This window comes from Corylus avellana, chromosome ca3 (assembly GCF_901000735.1).
Source record: "Corylus avellana chromosome ca3, CavTom2PMs-1.0".
Classification (NCBI taxonomy): Eukaryota; Viridiplantae; Streptophyta; class Magnoliopsida; order Fagales; family Betulaceae; genus Corylus; species Corylus avellana.
Window position 1 is genome coordinate 21,325,262 of NC_081543.1, and position 10,619 is coordinate 21,335,880.

Here is a 10,619-nt window from a genome sequence, read left to right on the forward strand (position 1 = left end):
TCTTAAGTTTTCAGGGGATGCCGGATCCTAAGCCCATGGGTCTTAGTGGTGGATTTATGTGTAACAGATTACATCCCAAGTTACCAAACAATAGTGTCCCTTGTTTCCCTATAAGACAACTCATTGCTTGGTTCACGGTTGCCACGATGCTAGGGAGAGTTACATATGGCCAAGGGTGGCTGAACTTGTTCAAGTGCCTTTCCTCCTTTAGCATCTACCCATGTGAGTGGCTGCTGATATGGCTTTTCACATTTCCTTTGAGCTATTGAGATTTGAAGTGGACTTCTTTTGAGTATTCTCCTTTCCCACCAACCTCCTCTCTAAGTATGAGACCAAGATTGACAAGGTCTACACAGTCCTCATTTGTTATCACACTGGTTGGCTTGCTCATCCAATATGCTGAGCTTTCTCTAAGTAATGGGGAGACATTGCTGGGCATTCTGAACCGGATCGGTCCAACTAGTAATGAACCTAGTTGTGATGCCTTTTGTCTTTCTCATGCCACCCGCTCTAGCGATAAATAATGACACAACTACTGCCTTTGTCTAGCCATTGGGGTTGTATGGTTTTTTTCGGACGCCTCGGTTGGCTCAACAAATCTTTTAATGTCGTTGAGGGACCAATGGTCTCCCTCCATTTGCATTGGTAGTTGATTGCTCAATGACTTGTCATGAAGCGTATGGCCCTATTTCAGCTAGATGTCTTGTTCTGATCAGATGCTCAATTTAATATGATCTATGGTACATGATCATATACTAGCCAATTGCCCAATATAATCTGATCAAAGGTACATGACCATATGCCAGTCAACTGCCCAATATAATCTAATTTAGGGTAAATGATCATATGTTGGTTAATTGCTCAATGTAATTTGATTTGGGGTACATGAGCATATGTAAGCTAATTGTCCAATATAATCTGATATAGGGTACATGACCTTGCAGCTCTACTCGATTGTCTAAGGAAATACGACTTGGGTTATATAATCATACTATGATCAATTGCCTAAGGAAATACAACTTAGGGTTCATGATCATGCTTTGGTTAATTGCCCAATAAGATATAGTTTGGGATACATAACATTGCTCTGATCGATTGCCGAAGCAAATATGACTTCGGGTACATAATCATGCTTTGGTCAATTGCCTAATCAGATATAATGTGAGCTACAAATCACATTAGCAATAATATGTAGGATGTATCATAGTCCTTCAGGCTAGGACACAATCTTTTTGGTCGTCCAGCATCCTTACAGCCATGTAGCAGCAATCCCATAATAGTAATGCATGTTGATCAAATATCGACCGCATATGTTGGAAAATAGACCTTATGGGCCCCTTTTGCTGACTCATTCTTGAATTGGGCCGCATAAGAAGCTGTTTGGGTTGGAAGTGGCAAGGGAATGATGACATTTGAGGAGAAGAAGAAAAAGGCATTGATGGAGACAAAATTGCGTTAAAATTAATGTTCTTAGGGGAATAATTAAGTGGCAAAATATTGATGGTTGGATGTTGTTTTTAACACGTCCTCCATCCATCTTAAAAAAATTGGGAAATTGATCCATCTCCATTTCAAATATCCTCAATTTCCTTCAGTTAGTGTATTTAGAAGGGTAGTGTTGTCTAAAAAATTTAATCTCAAAAAAATTTGGATAATTTTGCCCTTCTAAATACACTAACCGAAGGAAATTGGGAAAATTTGAAATGGAGATGATCATTTTCCCTAAAAATTGAGAGGAATCATGTGGATTTTAAAGGAGGTGAGCCGCTCCCTTGGTAATATATTATTAACCAAGAAGTTCTCAAAGACTTTCATTCAAAAGTCTTGTAAAATAGAAAGAGAAATATTATGAGTACCAATTTTTTTATCAATTCATTAATACTTGTAGAATCTCTTTTAATTGTTTTTATCATCTCTAATCAATAAACTTCATATCATTTTGATACCTATCTCTTAGTAAAAGATTTATTACCTTAACATTTCTCAAAATAAAATAGAAAGGCAAGCAACTCGTCAATACTTTACTAGTAGAGTTTCAAAGATGTGATAAAGATTAAAGAAGAAAAATGACCCAACTACATGAAATACCAAGATTAATGTGCATTGACTTTTTTCTAATAATGTGCATTGACTTAAAATCCTCAAAAGATGAAATACAAAATAGAGATGATGAAAAGCCATTCAAACCCAAAATTTAAAAACACCGAAAATATATTATACCCTCACAAAATAAAATCTTTCAAGAAAGAGAAACATTAGCCATGCAACTAGTAAGTGATGTAGCATCTCTTAATATTTGTGGGACTTCATGGCGTGGGCTAAGCTTTACAGATTGAACTACACTATTGGATGGTCCGCCTTTGTTCAATTTAATAACCATATATGACCCCAAACATGCCTATCTAACAACAGATGGACTCGCCCGCACAAAGATTTTCTTTTCCAGATTTCACATGGGCAAATTTATTTTTTTATTTTTTTTATCTATTCAAAAAAGGGTACATGGTAGAAACCAATTGTGATTATTCTATTTGATGATAACTATAATAGCACGTACACACTAGGAGTTGCACAAAAAAGGTCAAGACAGTAAAAACCACCAACACTCTTAAGTTCAACCAAGACATAAGAACTAAAGTAATTTACACTATTCAAGTATGAAAATTTCTATTGCGAGATTTGCACTCATACCCTAAGATATACCTGACCACTTTAGAGATTTCTTTGGGCCATTAAACCTCCACCCTACATGGGTCACATGGGCAATTGATGTTCACACCTTAATGCTCTCAGAAAAGCAGGGTAGTAGTAGGGGTGAAATAGCGGTTGCGGTTAGCGGTTAGTGGCTAAAACCGCTAACCGCAACCGCCTAGGCGGTTAGTAATTTTTACTAACCGCCTAGGCGGTTAACCGCCCGGTTAGCGGTTAACCGCTTTGAAATTACCGCTTTTTTCTAACCGCTTTTTTTGGGCTGTTTTTTTTAGACCGGTTTTGAGCCGGTTTTGGACCGGTTTTTGGCTCACTTTTTTTTGCTCATTTTAAACGTTTTTTTTTCCCCCCTTTTCATAGCCATTTTAGCATTAAAAATTGCTATATACCAAAATCTTGTTGGTCACCTTCTACAAATCTACACATTATATAATATACAAATAAAATTACAACAAAATCACAAAATCATCACTTCACTTGTAGTCTTATACATTAACTCACACATAGAAATAAAATAAAACACAAACAAGTTCATAAACTCACAAGCAACCGAAAAAAACCAACATGGTTGAACTTGAAGCTTGAGCCCCATTTCAATCAACCAAAAAAAGTTTCATAAACTCACAACTTATTGTTATTTATTATAGGAAATATATGTATATATAATATAAATATATATTATATTTAAAAAAAAGCGGTTAGCGGGTAGCGGTTAGCGGATTTCCAAAACTCACTGACCGCTAACCGCAACCGCCTAGGCGGTTAGCGATTTGGCGGTTTTAAATTTCACCCCTAGGTAGTAGTGTCCACCACTCAATTCCTATTCTAATTTCTGATTTTTTGTTTGTCTTCTAAGGGAAGCATCAGTGAGATCAGGAACAAGTTAGACTTACGCCTAATAATGCCTCTTCCAGGCTTGCGTCTTGCCTACTAATAGCTCTCCAAGAACAGCTCTTCATACACATTAAAAAGGACAAAAGAGTCATGCTCAAGATATTATACTGCTTTGTACTTTATGCTTTTTAAGTCCTTTCCAGATCAGTGCACATTCTATGTTTAACTGGTGCGCATAAAGGGTTTAAATGCACCTGTCCATTAACCGTATATAAGCTCTTTGGCTATAATAAAACTGTTCTACACCTAATATTCCATGCAGCAACTGAATTGATCCAATTATTGGTAGGGTTTCAAACTATTCTATTGCATGTAACATCATTTTTAAATATGTTTACTTTGTTTCAAGTCTTACTAATATGTGTAGTGATTGATGATTCCAATTTCAATCATTTTGCCAATATTGAGGAAAGATCTACAATGTCATTGTGTACATTATCGTATATCCCAGCATCTCCTGATAAAAAGTCCATTACTCATAAAACTTTTTTTAATATAATGTAGTGCATGAGGAGTGGCAGCAGATATCTCTCAAAGCAAAGTCATCAACAACTCCTTTAGAAGACTGAAAGCGCTACTTGATTACTAAACTGTCATGTACCTGAGAATGGCCCCCCGAAGCTTTTCCATGAATTCCGCTGCTTGTTGCTGCATGTAGGGAACCAACATTGATTTAAATCATTAGACTTTAATTCACAACTTATGCAGATAATGAATAAGTTACCGTTAGGAAAAGAACAAAGTTTTCCTCCAAACTGGATTGGAGAAATTTCCTTCATAGTCTATAAAAGTAACATGTGTCCATGACCATGTGAGATGCACATGTTTTTTTAATAGTAAGGACAAAGTTGGAATAAATGTTATTAAAAACTCATATGCATCTCACATGTTATTAAAAAAATGGACACATGTCACTTTTATAGACTAAATTGAAGGAAATTCCTCCAACCCAGTTTGGAGGAAAACTTTGTCCGAAGGAAAATTGGTATAGAAATTTCTTGTTCAACACATAAGAGGACTATAAATGAACTTCCTATATTTATGGTTAATTCTGTTCCAAGACTTTGTCAAGCAGATGGATGATTTTTCATTATCTCACTTGATGGGGAGGCTCATAACTTCAACTAGTCCCCATGTTACTTAAATGGATACCTTAGTTGTTGAGAGGGTTAGCCAAAATATTTTGTGTATTATCAACAATTTGACATAGGGCGATAAGATGAGGTCTTGAGCAATTGCAAATCAAGGAACCTTGACCAAAATCCACAAATTCATACAAGATTTAAGAAAAAGCTCTTTATATTAATAGGAGAGAACAATCTTTTTTTCTTTTTTTGATGTACTTTTGATACTCTAGTTTGAAAAGGAGCTAAACAGTCATGCTTATATCTATACTAGTTTAATAGGCAACAAATTTTATTTTTTTTTAATTTTTTTTTTTTTTTTGTGCATGCATGTGACACCAAAGTCCCAAAAAGTGCAGATACTATAATATTCTCCTCAGATTAAGTGCTTCAACAAAAAAAGGTTTATCATATATTCTCTATGTTTTTCATCCTCTGTATATTTTGTCTCCACGAGATCAATTCAAATAATTAACCCAAAGTGAAGACAAAGCGTTGGGGGAGAAAACCCTAAGTCTCAATACAAGAGAATATTAAGTGTTCCGAATATTCATATTAGTAGAATAATAGCAAAAATACATTTATTTTCCTGTTTCTCTTGACATGAAATCAATACTGGAGGAAGTATTGAAAGTCAGCAGCAAGAGTATATGCTGACTCGTTTGCATTGTGAAATAATGATACAGTACAATAAATCAATATTGCTAAGATATTAGTCCATAAGTCGTCAGATGTTTCACTTTTCAATGAAAACTGCTACTACTAAATTTATGTATCATAGGCAACCATCCCATGCTGTGGTTGCACCATGCATATGAAGCATTGCGTGTTCATTAATGGGAAGTTGGGTGACAGAGCTAATAGTTGAATCTCATTATTTCAATAAAGTATTTCAATGAGAGAAAGTTCTCTCATACATTATCTCCCTTTTAAGCTTGTGGCTGTAAGTTCACAATTGAATCTGCTACCAAATTTCCCCATTTTATGAATTTGGTGCAGTACTTCTTAGTACAGAAAAGAAAGGTGAGCACCTGTGAAGGATCTTGGATCTCCACCCGAAACTACACATTACAAAACAACTCTAAATTCTATTTAAACTAAATAGGCAAGAGTTTCCCAATCGCTATTACCTGGTTACAGTTGTGAGCATTTGCTATGTTTTCATCGAGAAGGGTCAATAAGGATCTATTTAGTGCATTCTGCTCAACCATCTCCAATAACTACATGGTACAAGTTAATTATTAGGGCAATAAACGATATAAATTATATCAAACTAAGAAGCTTGATGAGTGAAAAGAGGAGCACATACAGTGGCTTTTACATCCTTTGATGTCAAGATTTTGGTTAGGTTTTCTTTTGCTGTTATGAGGTCAGCTTGCATTTTATCATATGCTTCTGTAACAAAAGATAAGGCCAAAGGATTATGAGTTTATAGAAAAATGCAAGGATGCATATCCTCATCGCCAAAGTTTGGAGTGTAAGATACCTGTTCCTTCCAGCAGGGCCTTCTGCAGTGCTTCTAGCTCAATCAATCTGTCTTCCGCGTTCTAGATACAATATTAGCATTTGCATGTTGTTAGTCAATCCAATCATTACTGCAGGATATAACTCAAATTTATAGTTTGAAAATAGGAACCTGGGTTTTTGAAACAGCAAATCGAAGCTGACCCAACTCAAATTGTAGATGTGAAAAGAATGCCTGGTTCAATCTGCAAATAATACATGTCATAGAAGCATTTGTTGATGGCAAAGTAGAGAATTGAGGCAAGAAAAAAAAGATTATATTAATTAAGGGAGCAGATGCAAATGCAATAAACGATGATATACTCATTGACAACTTTCTTCTAAAAGTGTTGTAGGTTCTCCACTGACACTATGCTCCTTCTTGCCATATAAAATATTAAAACTGCATAAGACTTTAAAAATAGAAAAATACCAAGGGATAGTATGATTTTTCAGCCATCTATTTTTTGTTTTAAGAAATTCCCCATTTATAATATAGAAGGAAAAAGAAAATTCATCCCTCTTCCAACCTTATTCAGATCCTTCGAGTACATGGTCATTCTATTAAAAAAAATAAATAAATATTTTTTTTTTTTTTTTACAACTAAAACTTACTTTCTTTTTTAATATGATAGGAAGTCAGGGAAATATTAGCATCAAATAACATTTAACAATATTATTGCAGGTTGCAGATAATTTAGAAGGAAATAAGAGAACTTTCAGCATTAAAGAACTCTAGACAATAAGAAATTAAAGAATTCCATGTTAGTAGGAGTGTACTTATAAGATCTTAATTCAGTGGTAGGATATTAATAAGATCTTTGATTGTACAGAATGCATATAGCTTGCCCAAAAAGAAAAAGAAGGAAACAAAAAGGTGGAACAGCATTTACATAGCAGGCAAGCTCAAGATTTATTGAAAGGAAGTTTTTCCTTCAAAAGAGAAAATACATGATTTTTTGCAGGTGCCATCAAGTTGTTTGTGTTTAAGAGCTTGAGCTCAGCTGAAGGGACATACTCCACTCCACTTATTGAGTTTGTAGACGTTGTATTCAATTAGTTATTATGTTTGAAAGTTATGTGCAAACAAGCTGCCAAAAAGTTTATAAGTCTACCAAAGTTGCTGGCTCAGAACAGATACAGTTCATAAAACAAAGTACGCACAATTAAGCATACAATTGGAGAATCAAAGTACACCACACTAACATGATTTATAAAACAAAGTACGCCCTCAATTCCGTTTGTATATGCACACCAGAATATTGGAGGAATCAAAACATCAAGCAACAGGTACGCAACTTCAACATTCACGCAATCAACATGTAACAATGTAAAAGCACTAACCGCGGCCTCAACTTCGCTATCTCAAACTCAATCTCTTGTGCTTCGGTGTCCAGAAAGTACTCGATCAGCTCCTCCGGAGTATCTGGAACAACCCGAGACTAGAACAAACAACAAAAACGACCATATAAACAGTAGGAAAAAAAAAACCAATGGTTACGTATTTTACAAGACCCATTTCCTCCAAATCCAAAATCCGTTTAATCAAATTACCTGTCGAAGCGCACGGCGGCGCTCCTTTTCTTCACGAACTTGGCTTTCGAAGGCTTCCCGGGCTTCAGTGTCTCTCTCGAGCCGCCTCTTGAACTCACGCCTTGCGATGTGGCCGGTCTGCGGCGGGCCGAGTAGGCCTTCTGGGTCCTGCCTTTGTTACAAAATTTAAATTCACTAAGCTACGAGAAATTGATAGATGAATGGTATGGAGAAAAGAGTGAGAGGTACCCATCCAATGCAGGAAACTCTGGGCCTCGAAGAGCTCGAAGGTGTGAGATTTCTACGGATGGTTATGGCGGTAGTGGCTATACCGATGCTGAGAGCGGACATTGATGGCACCTTGACGGAGGTTCTCTCTCGACTTCTAGCTTTTGCTGCTTCTGGGGTTTGTATTATCCGTTTGAATTAAAACACAATGTTATTTCCACCGCTTTTTTGCTAAGGGATAATAGGTAAACAAGTTATTTGTCCAAAACTTAAGTCTAACTTTTGCCTTTTTTTTTTTTTTATTTAAAAAAAAAAACTAAATAGCAAATGAAAAAAAAAATGTGTAAAAAAATAATATCTATTTTAGTACTTCTTTTATTTGGTATTTTTTTTTTAAATACAAAATGATATTTTTATGAAAAAAATATATATATTATTTTCATTTTTAAAAAATACCAAATAAAAGAAGGACAAAAAATAAATATTATTGCTTCAGACATTTTTTTCATTTTCTATTTAGTTTTTTTTTAATTAAAAAAATAAGGCAAAAGTTAGACTTAAGTTTGGCAAATAAGTTGGGACTCCATCATTTTCCTTTTTAATTACTTAAAGGGAACTACATTTAATTACCCTCTAATTATAACCTTTTTTTTTTGTTTTGTTTAAGACTCTAATCATAACTTAATTTGCGATAACCTTCAACATTTTAATTTTTTCAACCTCCCCCTATATATTCGGTTACAAAATATCTCTCTGACTCTATCTGCAAAAAAAAAAATCTCCAATTTACTATTTATTAGGGGTGAGTATCGAGAGATTCGGTGACGGTAAGGAGTTTTTCGCCTACCATCCCGACTTTCTCAATAAAGTTGATAATTTCATTGACTTCATCCCAACTTGATTTATTATTTCATATGTTATTGTCACGAGTAAATTGGTGGCGGTGACCGTCCGTAATTTGTCAAAGAGAAAGCGAGCTCTAGTTAGTTAGTTTTCTAATCGACGAGAAAACTAGCTTCCAAGCTACTGGTTCGAGGGGCAGGTAGGGCTAGCAATACGGGTTGTTGGGTCGTGTTCGTGTCAACCTACTTGACCCGTCAACCCATTAAGAGTTAACCCGAACACGGTCCATTTAGTTAAACAAGTCACCCTAACATGACCCATGAGTACCGACATAACCCGCTTGACCCATTTAATAAGCAGGTCACAATCAGATCAACCCATTCATACTTCAAAGCAACATATTTAACCCATTTGACCCAATCCAACAACATGTTTGACCTATTTAACCCGTTTCAATATGTATTGTATTTATCATATAAAATATACATATAATTTCATAAAACGGGTCAACGGGATTGACTCATTTATGACCAAAACCCGCTTATGCCAAACTCTAAGTCTCTAATTTTGTATAAAGTTTTCAAATCATGTAAAAAATTAAGCCTTAGTAACAAGATTATAGTTGTGGTGGTGTTAATGGACTGATTGATCGTAGAACTAAAAAAGCAAAAACCAAGATAGCTGGTTCTTGCATGGAAAGAGCTAATTAGCAAATGATAGACACACACAGACAAGGGAGAGAGAGATTTATTTTGTATAGAGAGACGGTTAGTACGCATGAGATTAAGAGACAGCTCTCTAGTTTCTCTTTTAAGACACACTATGTCACCACATAGAGAGAGAGAGAAAGAGATAAACTTTCTACTTCGTACATATTGTGAAAATATGGTGAAGATATGAGATATCTCTCTCGGTAGGGGTGTACAAGCAGAGTGGGTCCAATAACTACTAACGACTTACAACCGTTAATTGCTAACCGTATAACCGCTTTTGTAGGTGGGTGGTTAACAGTTTTAGGGCCAAGGGTAAGCGGTTAATAACCACTAACCACCTACCCTTATTTATATATATAATATAATGTTTTGGTGTTTTTTGGATTGATTTTAGATTTGTAATGTTTTGGATTTGTATTTGGATTTTCTAATGTTAGTATTTATTTAGACTTAGCTTTCTACAAGTTGGATTTGAAATGTTGTTGTTTTAAGCAAATCACCCCTCACATGTACATACTGCTATTTAATTTCCTACTACAATTTTCTTTCAAGCTTTCTTCATCTTCTTATGCTTGTCTGCTAGAACATTTCACATCTTCCTAGTTGATCACTTCGACAAAGGAAAAACATGATGGAACAAATGAAAGAAGACCTAGCCCTGATGCATGTTGTATATATATTATACACAACTTCTAGTCTTAAGAGTAGCGTTAAATCAAGTGTTTTAACAAAAGTGTGTGTGTATAATGCACATTCTTTTTATTTAAAATAAAAACACAAAATTATTTAAAATAATACTAAAAAAGAGGCACAAAGAATGCCCAAAATACTATCAAAAGCCCATATATAAAAAGCGGTTATCAATCGACGGTTATTGGTTTTAATCGGTTACCGTTGGTTATAAATTAACCACTAACCACCTAAGCAAAGCGGTTGCGGTTATTAAAATTTAATAACCGCCTTAAGCCGTTGTGGTTTTAGCCAATAATAGCTTGTAAACCCCTATCTCTCATCAATAAATTATTAAAATTTAACTTTCATAATTGCATGCTTAAAGTTTACTTTTTAGTTT

General features: G+C 35.0%; 1 protein-coding gene across 1 annotated transcript; it reads right to left on the minus strand.

The window, feature by feature from the left end:
* Positions 1 to 3,977: 3,977 nt before the first annotated feature.
* LOC132175071 (uncharacterized) lies at positions 3,978 to 8,195 on the minus strand. Its single transcript, XM_059586885.1, has 8 exons — positions 8,013 to 8,195; positions 7,785 to 7,931; positions 7,575 to 7,672; positions 6,364 to 6,436; positions 6,214 to 6,274; positions 6,037 to 6,122; positions 5,858 to 5,947; positions 3,978 to 4,251 (listed from the first exon to the last, which is right to left on the minus strand). Exons 1-8 carry the CDS (start codon positions 8,112 to 8,114, stop codon positions 4,189 to 4,191), a joined length of 720 nt encoding a protein of 239 aa, XP_059442868.1. The 5' UTR covers positions 8,115 to 8,195; the 3' UTR covers positions 3,978 to 4,188.
* Positions 8,196 to 10,619: the final 2,424 nt, after the last annotated feature.